Genomic DNA, 14,540 nt, shown 5'->3' with positions numbered 1-14,540 from the left:
TGTGAACAGATCTCTGAGATGTTTTTGGTAACACTTTTGTTTTGGGCCCAATTCTCACTATTAACTACCGGTAGTTGCTTATTAGCATGCATAATCACTAGGATACTGGCAGTCTATTACTTATAAAGCATATATTAATGCCTTATTCTGCATGACCATATTCGACATCCCTGAATCCTACCCAATACCTAAACTTCACAACGACCTTACTAACTATTAATAGGCCATAATTAGGAGTTTATCGAGGCAAAAGTCAGATAATAATAGTGAGAATTGGACTCTAAACTAAAGTGTGACCATGTTTTTAATTCGCTAATCTTTTGCTCTTTCTTTTCCTATGTTCTTTCTTGTAGTTGGTGGTGCGTCAAACCTGACATGGAATTACTCCGGACTCTTTTGAACAGGGAATAAATCAGGTAACTGAATCACAGGCACCTACATGTAAACACCTCTGGGTATTTTCCACCTCACAGCTCCTCGCATTTATTTTGCTGCTGTTCTGGATATTCCCAAAACCCTGATATTCTTTTCACTTCTCAGAAACTCAGCGCTCTTTAATGTTGCGTAGTAGATTAATATAGTTCAAACGGCATGTGAATTTATCATCTCTTCCGCTTTACTACTAGTTATACAGTAGCATGAAATAAACATGAATGAACATCAGAAGGTATGTCGAAAGATACTGTACAACTTACCGTAATCCGTATCATGCCTCATGTTATCCCTCAATTAGCATTTCAACTGTGGCGAGATGTCAATAAAACAGCTTGTAAACTGTCACATAAAGTTACATTTACCTCAGGAAAGCCATTCAGTGACCATAAACTCGTTAGTTAGCTAGAAAAATAATCTCTAGAGTGCACTATATTACATATTCATTATATTTTTTTCTTAACCTGATCAACACTTTTTCATATGTTTGAATAAATCCATCATGAAAACTACCTTTTATGACAGCCACCCTTTAAATGTTTATATTTAAAAAAAAAACGAATTAGATTAGAACCATAATTGTGTAATTTAAAAGGTTATTATTATAATAAAACGTCCTTTTTGTGTAATTTAAAAGTTTTTTTTACACAAATCAATTTTAATTTTAACCTTTAATAGTCATGTACCAATTGACAGGGTTCCCTGTATAGTTTACAGCTTTAGTTGACAGATAATGATTTCCTTGAGAAAAGTTGACATCTACTGTTCCTGATATACATCCAAATGGATCAATATCGAATTAAATTGAAATGAAATTGGTATTGAATTAAATGGAATCACAAGCTTTTGAATCGAAATCGAACCCAGCCCTAGTTTGTACTCGTATAGCCTAGGAGTAAAAGTCAACTTGAAACTCCATACACAACCCATTTTGCTTTTGGCAAAAACTGACTGGAAGTCAGTTGGGATTGCGGGGCACTTGGATACTGTTGGCCTGGGCGTTCCTGGCATAGATTTGCCAGCTGCCACTTTGCAGAGACAACAGGCACATGGCATGATATTCTGACTCAGTGACCTAAAATGTTGACTTGTCTATGCCCCCTGTGTTTAGCTTGGTAAACAGAAGAAACAACCATCCAACCGCCTGCTGTTGAAGCCGATAATAACGCCAGAGAGCATTTGTAGAGGGACAATTCATCCCAGAGAGAATGGTGTTTTGCATTCTGACCCAGATAAAAGCAAATGTGCCTGACCACGAAAGCCAAAATAAGAAACTTGACCACAGTTTTACAATTCAAAGACCTGAAGGAAAGACCTTGCTTATGCTGCAGGCTTGGCTTTAAGTCATATCCTGATGTACTGGCTTTTAATTGGACTGTCTTTTTGCTTGGAGGTAATAAAACAGTGTATTGGAAAGACTATAACTTCTGAACAGAGTAAGCAGTAATCTTCAAAGTGATGTACGATAAGTGATGTACGATTAGTGATGTCAGTAAGTGCAATGTTCCCAGCAGTTGAGCATCAGTTTCCCATAAAGATCAATAAATCATATACATTTCGTGTAATTATCGTGAGTGTGTGTGTGTTGGATGTCAGAGTCAGGATGTCTCAGTTTTAAAGTCCATCCATCCATCCATCCATTTAAAAACAAAAAAATATTATTATAATTTAAAATAAATAATTTCTATTAGAATCTTTTTTAAACAATGTATTCCTGTGATAGTAAAGCTGAATTTTTGGCATCATTACTCAGTCTTCAGTGTCACATGATCTCTCAGAAATTTTTCTAATAGGCTGATTTGGTGCTATATACAGTATGTATATGTACATCTATATCTATATTCACAGTCTGGCCCAAACAGTACATCTGGTGTCTTGCAGTCCCTTTTCCCAAACTTCCCTGTGTTCATTCATCGTTGCTCTCAGCACATTTCTCTTACCACAAATACTCCCACTCATATTTTTAGTATTACTTCTCAGAAATGTTCTGTGTACCGACAATAGGGAAGAAAAAAAGCATAATACAGAAAACAAATGAGTTTGCAAAACATTTTCACTACAGTGCTGAGAATCTGAGATGTAAACAGAATGCACCTGTCAATCATGTTTTCCCGTTGTGACATCATTCATCACCATGGCGATAGATTCCAGCAGCACTGCTCAGATGGCCTGATGAGAACTAAGTGTGTGTGTGTGTGTGTTTTGTGTGACTCACTCGGCACATGACTAAGCTGTTATCTGCTCCTCTCTTTATCTCTGTACTCGAACCTCGTGGAGAGAAATGCGTTTCTGAAAACACTCCTTCTATCAAAACCAATTCTCTTGTTCTGCAACAAAGTGTTTTGTTTACTTCTAACCCTCTGTGTAGAGGGATAGTCTGATCCGTATGACTTTTTCTGTTCCCCAAAAAGTCTGTATAAGAATCTTAATGTAGCTTTTTCGGATTATACAGGACAAATAACACCATCAAATCATCAAGAGCTCAGACTTACTACAATGAAATCCACTGACATTTTCTTTTGTGATTCATGTCATTGTTAGATGAGAACAGAAACGTTCATTATTTTTAAAAAGAATTCACCAAATTATGCTCAAACTAATAAAAAAACCTTTATATTGCTCCAATATTAACTGTGCTTTACCAATTAAAAAAATGAAATTAATTCATATATGGCTCCCGCTTGAGTTTGCAGCTTTGTTGATGCTTGCAACTTCTCAGTAAACTAGCTGAATTAACAATGTTATTTCCATATTATTCAAAGCAAGGTGATATGATCTGACAATGATCTTTTTTTCTGAAGAGGGGATTTTGTAACTTGAGATCAGTTTTGATGGAGAGCTCGAGAGGTTTTCATTGAAATTTCACTCAAAATGCGAAATCTGTGAATGCTTTCTGGATGTTAAAAACACAGTCATGCATTGTAGAATATTTCAAATTGTCTAGATCTTACTTGTAGAAATTCCAAGAAATTATTCAGGACATTTTCAATATTCCACATTGACAGATCCAAAACACAATTCTGATAATACATTATTACGTTAACTATATTTTCTCATGTTGTGCTGTATTTAACATGCACATGAGATAACTTTTTTTAAAGTTCCCATGTACTCAATAATTGAATCCCTTAAAACTCATATTTGAGCACCAAAAATGACATTTAAACGTCTTCATGTCTTAAAATAGCTTGAATGTAACAACCTTGCTTCATTTAGTATAAGCGGAGCCATGAATATGAAAATTAGCCCCGCCTCCACTCACTCACTCCAGCTCACAGATTCACTCGCTCAACTTAACTGAGGTAAACGCTGCACCCGCTATATTGCTAAATGTACCCAACAGAAAAATATACCGGGATTCATCGGTTCTCTTTAGACTCCCCTGCTTCAGAGAATGTAAATAATGCTAAAGCCATCCGGCACCTTGATGTGATTAGTTACAAGGTAGTTTGTGACGTAAGAAACCAGTGATTTCAAATTGCGTTTTGAGATCTTTAGTTCACTGCAGTTATAAAGAAGAAAAATACTCTGCAATGGTGTTGACTTACGAATTTGTACATGTTTTATATAGCATTTTAAAAACACCACATATAAACAACATTTAAAAACTTGATTTTAACCACAGGGGTCTTAAAACGTACATTGCTTTTTTTGAACAGATGATGCAGAAATTCAAAAAATTCTGCTTTTGGACATTTAAATGTTTAGATGATGCTGACATTCTAAAATTCTGTTTTTGAACATTCCAATGTTCAAGATGTTGCGGACATTCTAAAATTCTCCTTTTTTGAATGTTCTTGATGTTTCTGGCATTCTAAAATTCAAACGTTGTAGATGTTGCTGAGAAATGCAGACATTGAAAAATTCTCTTTTATTGAATATTCAAAATATTATAGATGTTGCAGACATCTTAAAATGTCGTTTTGTTCAACATTTGAAATGTTATAGATTTTGAAGACATTCTAAAATTCTGCTTTTGAACGTTTAAACAATCAAAATCTTGTCCCATTCACCACATAAAACCATCTTTCAGGTTCTGTAATTGAGTGTAAAAAGTGTAATCTGAGCTCTAGGTCTGCCGGGACATTTCACCATGACACAGAATTATGTAAAGGTCAGAGCAGACATGCTCTCAATTGTCAAATGATCTTTCAAGATTTCTAACATTGGAAGTTGATGGTTGGAAAAAGTGAACCCCATATGGCCATGACTGAATTTCTGACTCAGTGTTGGGATGATACCTTCGCAACCTGTCACTGCAAAGATGCTGCTTTCTGCATGTGAAGTGTTATAACATGTTACCATGGTGATGGTGTTTGTCATCTGCTTAAAATGCTTGCAGCAGAGTTTGTGTTACCACTGTTTTTTTCCTGTTGCAGTGAGATCATATAATCTCTTCACTACACACACACATTCCGAGATGAATGCCTCTTTTCTTTTTGTAACTAAAGGTCATATTCACAATGTTGTACTTTTTTCCTGAAAAATATCCCCGCACATGCATACTTTAAAAAACTGTTGTCAGAAATGATAGATTGTTCCACTCTAAAAAATGCTGGGTTGTTTCAACCCAATTTTGGGTAAAATATGGACAAACCCAAATGTTGGGTTAAAAATGTAATGTAAAAATTTAACCCAACGGCTGGGTTTGTCCATATTTTACCCAAAATTGGGTTGAAACAACCCAGCATTTTTTAGTGTTTAAAGCAGGGATGTTCAACTTCGGTCCTGGTCCACTGTCCTACAGAGTTTAGCTTCAACCCTGACAAAAGCTCTTTTCTAGTAATCCTGAAAACATTGATTAGCTTGTTCAGGTGTTTAATTAGGGTTGGAGCTAAACTCTGCAGGACAGTGGCCCTCCAGGACTGAAGTTGAACATCCCTGGTTTAAAGGGACAAAAGCCTACAAACTACTAGCAAATTTAAGATAAAGTAGGTTAACGGTGAATGACTATGTCATTATTTTTTAATATTCCGTTCTCTTTTTTTCTTTAGGGCTGTTTTTGACCATGGCGACTACGGGGGAGGAGTCAAGTCCCAGTGTCACCACCCCTTTTCTTCCCACAGGCTCCGCCTCCAGTCCACAGAGTGAAACCGTAGCCAATGAGCTGCAAGAATTGTCTCTTCAGCCCGTCCCCAACTTGCTTCCTATTCACGAGAGAAAGAATGGTGAGTTTGTTATAATGCCAAAACAATTACCGGTACATCTAAATACTAAATCTAAAAACACAGAAACTTGAATAATAGAGTGGTGCAGGTATGACGTCAGAACTTGAAAGCCTAATTCGCCGCTGGTTCCTTCTAGATTTTCCTATAGGGTTTTATAATAGGTTTTTTAAAGTTATGAGTAAAATAAAGCCTGTGGTAAACATAACTAGATGACTGCACACACTCACACCCCAAGCTGTCTTCTCTAGTTACTTATTAAAAATGTACATTTTCAAAAATGAACTTAACTGCTTCTAAATTCCCGTTTTTGCTATGGATGTGTGTAAATCATGTTGTAGAACAAAATAAAGTAAAGTTTTGTTTACCACAGGTTTTAGTTTACTTTAAAAGGGTACTATTATGCTTTTTTTTACATTTTCAACTTTCTTTAGTGTTTACAGTTTGAGCATGAAAAAATGTCAGCAAAGTTCCAAAGCAAAAAGTCACTCCAAAGGGATTTAGTTATTCTCTAAATCAGCAACCACTGTTTCTGAACTCCCTTAAACACATCTTTTGCAGTCTTAAATTTTCCTCCAGGAACACACTCGTCACAATATTCCTCATTTAAATAATTTCCACCCAAGGCATACTCAAAAAAGGGACTATGCTTTGAGTTGCATTAGCGGTGTATTGAAAGTTGCTGTTATTTTGCACCTGGGGCTGCACGATTAATTGCAAATTCCATGTAATTGCACTTAAATCAAGATGGCCATTTTGAAATTCAAAAGACTGCGATTTTTTTTTTTTTATGCGCAGCTTGTCATTGATGTACAGCTCTGTAAACACTGCTCCATGTGAAAGCACTGTGAGTTTGAATCACTTATAACGTGCATTTGAAAAAGCAACACGGTTCAAACAGCTTTCCAAACATGAGAAGCATTTAATAACCTCTTGACCAACAAAAGACAACATTTTATAGTACGCTTTTACTCCAAACTCACTTCATAACGAGATGATGTGGCTTCTTACACAGAATAAGGCAGTTGTGTGTTTATTGGTCATGTTTAATCAATCAAAGCATTTCAATATCCAGTTTATTCAGCTACACTACAGCAATAGGGATTTCCTGGAATGAAATATTTGGCATGCATGAGAGCGCCCTCTGGTGTTCAGATGGAGCAGCCTTTACTACCGATCAGCTGCACTGACAAGATGCGCATAAAATAATCGCAGCCTTTGCCAAATCGCGTGCGGTTTCAGTGCGATTAATTGTGCAGCCTTACCTTTAATGTATAATTACAACCTATGCAATGCCACTGAAAACCAGTTACACTTTAAAGAGAAAGAATAGCTCATCTTAAAATAACCCGTGAAAAGGCGGTCTCACAATTCCTGAACAGATTTTGTCCCTCATATTTTTGTCTGGGTGTCTTAATGAGAAGAATATTTCACACTAATGGCAGTGTCACTGTCACCACATCTAGCTATGGATAAAAAACTAGGGAAACTTTCCCACAAAACTATAAAGGCACCCTAGATAAATGTTTGATGGTAAATTTTCCACTACAAATATTAAAGTGGTAAGGTACGATTAATTTTAGACAATGTTTTTTTTATTTTGCATGACTTCTAAATCTAGCACTAAATCTAGCAGCCAAATGGCAATGAATTTTATTCTCATTTGCACTTATCGGATGCTGATTTTTGGATTCTTTGTGCAATCACATATTTTAAAAGCTGTTTTTTATTTTATTTTATGTAGCTTGTCACATTAATAAAAAAATAAAAATCATGGTAACACTTAACAATATGGTTCCATTTGTTAATATTAGTTAACTACTATAACAAAAGCTAACAATGAAAAAAAAACTTTTAAAGTATTTATTAATATCAGTTAATGCTAATTTCAACATTTGCTGATACAGTATCTGTTAATATTATTTACTTATGTTAACAAACATGATCAAATACTGTATCAATGTATTTCCCACTGTTAGTTAAAGGGATAGGTGACCAAAAATGAAAAACATTTCTGTCATAATTTCCTCTCCCTCATGTTGTTCCAAACCCGTAAGACGTTCGTTCATCTTCAAAACACAAATTAAGTTATTTTTAATGAATCAATTTCTCTCCCTCCATTGGCAGTTGCGCAACTACCACTTTAAAGCTTCAAAAGGTTCACAAAGAGATTGTAAAATTAGCTTTTTACTCCAAATTTTCGCATTATATTCAACACGATCGCTTTTTTATGATGAACAGATTGAATTTAGGCTTTTATTCACATGTAAACATTGATCAGTGAACATAAACAGAAACTCAACAGAACCTGCCTAACCCCGCTTGACACGCGAGAAGAAAAGCTCAAATGTTCTGCGTAACACACAAGAATGAACCTCGTTGGTTCTTGCTGAAGCTCAAACATGCTGCACAACACAGGACAACAAATCTCATTGGTTCTTGTGGAACTTAAACATGCTGCGTAACACACAAGAATAAACCTGGTTGGTTTTTCTCAAAACCAGCTGTGTAACACAAGAATAAGTGAGTTCATGAATGTTTATCTTCAGAAAGTTTGAACTAAACCGCTCAATTCATATGGATTTGTTTCATGATCTCTTTATGAACCTTTTGAAGCGTTAAAATGGTTGTTGCGTTGCTGTCAACTGAGGCACAAAAAGCTCTCAGATTTCATTAAAAAAAAAAGATTGTGTGGTCATTTGTGTTTGAAGCTGAACAAAAGTCTTATGGTTTGGAACGACATGAGGGAGAGTAATTAATACAATAATTTTTTCATTAACTAATGGAACCTTATTGTAAATTGGTACCAAAATCATAAACGGGACAAAAAGAAAGTGCTTCAACTGACGTGCATAATAATAACACAATGTTATGATCTGATATTATAAGCCTAATGTTATGATTAGCATACATGCACATGGCCGAAATGCGACATGCTCGCACGTGGCTAAGCTGATTAACCGTGTTCTTCCTCAATGACCTGTTTAGCATGTGGTGACCGTTCTCTGGCTAATAATGGTTTCTAGGTTTATTATGCATTGCTTATTTTTGTAAACACCCACACTTGCCTCCCACATTCTCTGTACAGTATGTTCAGGGTGAAAATGTGGTTGTAGGAACTGTGTTATCTGTGAGGCGTTGCTACTGCCATCCAGTGGATCCTATCAGCACTTTGGTATATATATTTTTTTATCCTGGAAAAGTATTGGTCAGCCTGAAATCACTTGCACTACAGGGGTTGAACAATGAAACTGAAACACTGGCCAATATAGTGTTGAAGGTGTCACACCTATATAAGCGTGTCCTGGTGGCCAATCTTCACTGATTTTATATACATCAGTAAGAGCAGAGTGAAGGTTGAATTAGCAGAGCAATACTACAGCTGCACATAAAATATTGCAATACACACAACATTATGGCAGATATATCAGAGTTCAAAAAAGGACTAATTCTCACTGGCTCATCTGTGACCAGGACAGCAAGTCTATCTGGTGAATCAACAGCTATGGTATCCAGGGTAATGTCGGCATATCTCCACATAGAACAAAATACAGCCAACAGGAGTAACTGTCGATGCAAGAGGAAGCTGTCTAAAAGGATTGTCCAGTACTAACCCAGATTGTATCCAAAATACATAAAACCACAGCTGCCCAACTCACTGCAGAATTAAGTGAATGAAAACATCCTAAAAAAGTAAGAGTCGACTCAGAGTCAATGAAATGAATCGTTTTTCAAAACGGTCATAAGCCGTTTCGTTGTGACGTCAATGTAGCGCGCGCAGACACCAGGGAAAATTGAAACCTCAAACACTTCAGCTGATTCCTGTGGATACTGATAAGTTTGTAACTGATAAGATTGTAAAATGTATACCCTAAAATGCAGTGTAAGTCACTTTAGATAAAAGCCTCTGCCAAATGCATAAATGTAAATGTAAATACTGGACAGCATCATGTCGAGAAGACGCTGTGCTCTACAATGTGAAGGTAAAGCCAGTTTTTTTTTCACTGCCCAAGGAAGAGCATGTGAAGAATCTGTGGTTAAAATTCACCTTTACCATGATACTACAGCAGTATAATCCTAAACTTTAGCTGTGTTCCCTTTATTTTACTGACGACTTCAGGACTGCAGTTCAATGCAGGATTCGCAAACCGCTTGCTCATGAAAGATAGTGTTCAAAAAACTTAGTTTTGAGTTTTATATTGTATAGGTCTCCTGCTAACTGGCTAACTCATGTTATCACTGTCTTACTGAAATACTTCTGCTAATCAACTGTGGGTCACTATTACATAAAACTGTCTATTAATGCAGATTGTCTATCGTTCTCACTACTTTGAGGAAATATTAAGCATGGAGCAAGATTTGTTTACCAACGTTTATTACATCAGTCATTCATACTAGAGCTCGGCTAATGTATACTGTACATTGCATACATGCACTGTTACAGTTTCCACGTGTTGACCGCAATATATTAGAAAAATACTCCGTAAATAAATAAGTATAAGTAAAATAATCGGTTTGTTGATGGAATTACAGTTGCAACATCTCAAAATGTACCTCAAACTGAGTAACGTTAGTGTATCACTAAAGAAACATCCTGCTCGAGTCGTCCTGGCGATGGAGGTTCGGGTTGAATTACTAGTTCTTCTAGTGTTTCATTATCGGACTCGCGCTCGCATTGATATGGTAAAATCAACGTCATTGTTCGTTACTGTCTTTAGTTTACGGTGTAGGAAGCCTCAAACACGCAGAGCTGACGTTGTTTTGTTTGTTTTTGATGCGCGTGCTGTACGCGGTAAACCAATCACAACAGACTGAGCTGTCTGGCCAATCAGAGCACAGCAGCTCGCTGAAATGAGGAATTTAGAGAGATTGATTAATTTGACGAGTCGTTTGAGAATCATTGAAAATGTGGTAATGTGCAAATGTATATTATGAGGAAATGAAACAGTTTGTTGACCTTTGAAGCATGTAAACCTGTTGTAGGAGACTCCAAAACAACATTAAAATAGCATAATAGGGGCACTTTAATGGTCGGGCTGCTATAGCCAAACCTTTGGTCACACGTGCCAATGCCAAATGTCGGTTTCATTGGTGCTAACAGGGCAAATCTTGGGCTGTGGACAATGTGAAACATGTGTTGTTCTCCGAGTCCACCTTCACTGTCTGTCAGGGTCAGTGATGTTTGGGCTGCGATATCATGGCATTCCCTACTGTGCTTGATGGACACATCACTGCCAAGGACTGCCGAAACATTCTAGAGGACCGTGTGCACCTAATGCTTCAAACACTGTACCCTGAAGGAGGTGTCTTGCTGTGTGTATTGGTGCATTATCATGCTGATGCACGGTCAGCATGATAATACACACAGCAAGACTTGTGACAGAATGATTTGATGAACATGACAGTCACCAGATCTAAATATTTTTGAGGTGTTTTGGAGGAGCAAGTCAGAAAACATTTTCATCCAGCAGCATCACATAGTGAGCTGGCCACTGTCTGGAAGGCTCAAAATCTTTCTGGCCACTGTGAAGGAATTGTATCTGTCATTCTCAAGATGAACTGATGCTGTATTAGCTGCAAAAGGAGGCTCTACACCATACTAATAAATGATTGTGGTCTAAAACCAGGTGTTTCAGTTTCATTGTCCAACCACACAGTCTGGCAAGCAAGTATTCATTTAGCAGATGCTTTTAACCAACCCTGATTGACCTGATTTGAAGTGCCTGGTTCAGGCTAATGGGTCAGTCCTAGCTAGAAGGGTCTGGCTGCAGACATGCACTCTACTCTGTCTGCACTTATAAGAATAAGTTTCTTATAATAATTCTTTTGAAACGAATACAATAATAGATGTGTGTTTCAGAGGACATGCAATCTGTGCTTATAGTCAAACAAAAAGTATTATTTGGATGCTTTTATATTTTTTTTATCTTATCCGAAGTCATTTATTTTTCAAGTGTAACTTTCAGCAGGTGTCTGAATAATTTATTTGCGGCGACTGTATATTTGGCCACATTGCAGGGTTGCCGCTGTGGTGTCAGATATGTTTTGTCATGCCAGATTATGTTTTGTATGTCAAATGGGACGAGAGACTGTTATTTTATTATTATTTATATACTATTATAGTATTTATTAATATGTTGAGCTAGCTGTTATTTTTGTATTTTCAGTTTTATAAAAAAAATTTTTTATTTGTATTAGTTTTTTTATATTTCTTTTATAAAATACTTTATTTTAGTACTTTGATGTAATCTTATTTAGGTTAGATGCCAAGGCAACATTTCTAATTTTCAATGTTAAGTTTTTCATTTTATTTCATTTTAGCTTTATTTAAATACTATTAAATATTTGTAATATTTTTAGTTTTACTTAAAGTCGGCATGAAGCTGAAGTTGCAATAATAATATATAGTGCAACGTATATCCGAGTGAAGCGGCTTTTCGAAAAAGAAAATAATTATAATAAACTAATAATAAATAAATAATAAACATGTCATTAGAGAAGAGATGTCACTGCAAGAGGGAGAGGAAGTTGTTTTAATGAAATATATAAGGACACATGAATAAAAATAAATAAAAAAGAGATAATTTATAATAAATATTGTAGTATTCAATAACAAAAAATAGGATTGTCAATTTTAATTTCATGGTGACTTTAACAGTAACAACATTGATGAGAGACTCCATTTGTCACTCAGGTTGTAGGAGACAGGACTGTGTTTGCATTTACACCCATTTTATTCTTCATATGCAGTTTGATCATTTTTCAGTTTCATACCCTTAAGCCCATCACGTTTATCCATAAAGCTCATGCATCTTTCTTGATTCGTCGCCTCCAAGGATATTTTACACCCTCACACTTCAGCGTGTAAAATCACATGCGGTTCAGGAAAGAGTCTGGGCCACGTTTGCTAAAAATGTCTCCTAAAACACCTGCCAAACAGAGCGATTTTACACCTTAACGGCGACGTGTGGCTGTCAGACAGACTTCAGATGCATTTCCAAAAATTCTGCAGTCTTAAATAGCTGCACCAGACAATTATGTTCTCTCTACAGCTGCCAGATAGTCTGCACATTTTTAGGAAGTCGTCTTTCTCAGATTTTCATTTCAGCCATGTATTTATACGAAGAAATGAATGTACATATCTGTGTGTCATTCTGTCGGCAGAGAGAAGTCATTGAGTGCAGAGTGGGTTGCCTTAAAAAACACACACACACACACACACACACACACTACTCAGCACAAGTGTGTGTGGAACGAATGACTTGAGGAACAGCTGCGGTAGTGCTGTCACACACTGACGCACACACGCACACACACAAACACACACACACACACACACACACAAACACACACACCTTTCCCTGCGGATAACTTCAGTCTCTATGCTGCTACTGCAACAGCAGGAGCTCTGGATCTTTGATGTGGCTGTTTCTTCTCATCAGAAATCTCTCTTCTTCTTTTTTCTTTTTTTCTTCTTCTTTCTTTTCCATCATCTTCTACTCTCTTTTTTCCTCATCCGGATTCCTGTGAGCAGATCAGCAGCTCGGGTGTTCTACGTGAATGACTGAAACAGATGAAATATGAAAGACACAAAGGCTGAATGAAGTTTTTGAGTCAACTTGAATGTCTCTTTGAAGGAAAAGCAGCGAAGCACTTCTTTTTGCCGCAGAAAGATTCATTTACCTTTTGAAAACATGACCACCATGCTGGACACCAGCTCTTGGCTCCACGCCGGCCCCGCCCCTTTTGGATCTGCTCCAGTCAGCCGTGTCATGAGGAAAAAAGCTGTCCGATTGGACCGCGAGCGGCGTGCTTGCCTGAGTCTGAGAGAAGGTGTGGAGTCGTGTTGCATGTATGCATTCAGACCAACAAACAACACACTTAAAGCCTTTAGCAAGTGTCTGAACAAGGCCCTAACTCTATTCAACTTTTCAGCGTATATCAACCTTATACTACAGACATGAACTGTGGGGTGCTATTACGGTTTTAGGCATATTTCTAATAAATATTGATATATATGATATATATTCTTGTATAAGTCATGCCTAAAGCATGTTGTAAAACTATGTACGTACGCCTCAGGATAGCCTTAATAGGATACATTAATTTTTCTCTTTTAGGTCAAATACTATCATAATAGAGCCACAGTTTGAACAGAATATTGCTAAGAAAGTTACCGTAGTATATCTTTATAGCATGAATAATAACACACCTTATTTAGTGGCACAGAAGTTTGAAAGTAACTATTGACCTCTGTTGAGTTTTGTTACTTTAAGACTAATACATGAGCGTATCTTAAGTATGTTCAGCCGGGTCATACTTTTTGGTCACATGCTCATGTACTTGCATAGAGAATGTTTCTAGTCTAATACAGTCTACAAACGTGCAACTGTGCAGTTATAGAAAATCTATCAAAACCCATTATCTCTAAGCCTGTTTTACATTCATTAATGCTTTTTTTTTAAGTCTAAAAACAAACACATAATTAGGTGTATAACTAGTTTATAAATTGGCTGTGGATTAGCAATCGGATTTAATTAGATCAAATGTGAGCTCTGATGTTGTTTTATTGAATATTTGATCAGTGAGATATGTAAACACAAGTGTGATCCACTGAGCTGTTTGCATGTGTTTGTGTGACCGTGCGTTCTGTGCTTGGCATGCCATGGGTGATAAGGGAACCAGAGTGATGACATTTCCCTCGATCCAGGATGAAGAAGCATCAGCTCATGCATGCACACACGCACATACACACACACATATGCTTTAACAGCACATTTAGGTGTCCTGCAGGTTGCAATTTGAGACGAGAGGCGTAAATTACAATGATATCCCCAATAACTCAGCACCAGCTCAGCAGCCTGCCACACAGATTAAGTGTCAGGTACAGAAGAACTGTCAGGACACAAATAGAAACATATGGAGTACAAGGTATCAAGAGAA

At 36.8% G+C, this 14,540-nt stretch overlaps 1 protein-coding gene and 1 long non-coding RNA gene across 7 annotated transcripts in view; one reads left to right on the top strand and one right to left on the bottom strand.

The window, feature by feature from the left end:
- Nucleotides 1-4,284: 4,284 nt before the first annotated feature.
- Nucleotides 4,285-13,419, bottom strand: LOC306995087. The gene is made up of 3 exons (XR_013796801.1): nucleotides 13,281-13,419; nucleotides 12,953-13,161; nucleotides 4,285-5,579 (listed from the first exon to the last, which is right to left on the bottom strand). It is a non-coding gene; the product is annotated as an uncharacterized lncRNA (long non-coding RNA).
- The window catches only part of mrtfaa (myocardin related transcription factor Aa), a gene marked incomplete at its 5' end in the record, with an annotated part of 34,200 nt that continues 25,100 nt past the window's right edge, over nucleotides 5,441-14,540 (top strand). For 5 of the 6 annotated variants that reach the window (XM_079606196.1, XM_079606191.1, XM_079606190.1 and 2 more), the window contains one exon: nucleotides 5,441-5,600. In XM_079606196.1, coding sequence (XP_079462322.1) covers nucleotides 5,441-5,600 — 160 coding nt within the window. Of the gene's footprint in view, nucleotides 5,601-13,291; nucleotides 13,431-14,540 lie in introns of those variants that run through there. The other variant, XM_079606192.1, reaches the window with a different exon arrangement.

The sequence above is a fragment of the Phoxinus phoxinus genome, assembly GCF_949152265.1.
Source record: "Phoxinus phoxinus genome assembly, chromosome: 1".
In the NCBI taxonomy this organism is placed as follows: domain Eukaryota; kingdom Metazoa; phylum Chordata; class Actinopteri; order Cypriniformes; family Leuciscidae; genus Phoxinus; species Phoxinus phoxinus.
Note: the sequence above shows the minus strand (reverse complement) of the source record. Positions and strands in the feature narration are given on the sequence as shown.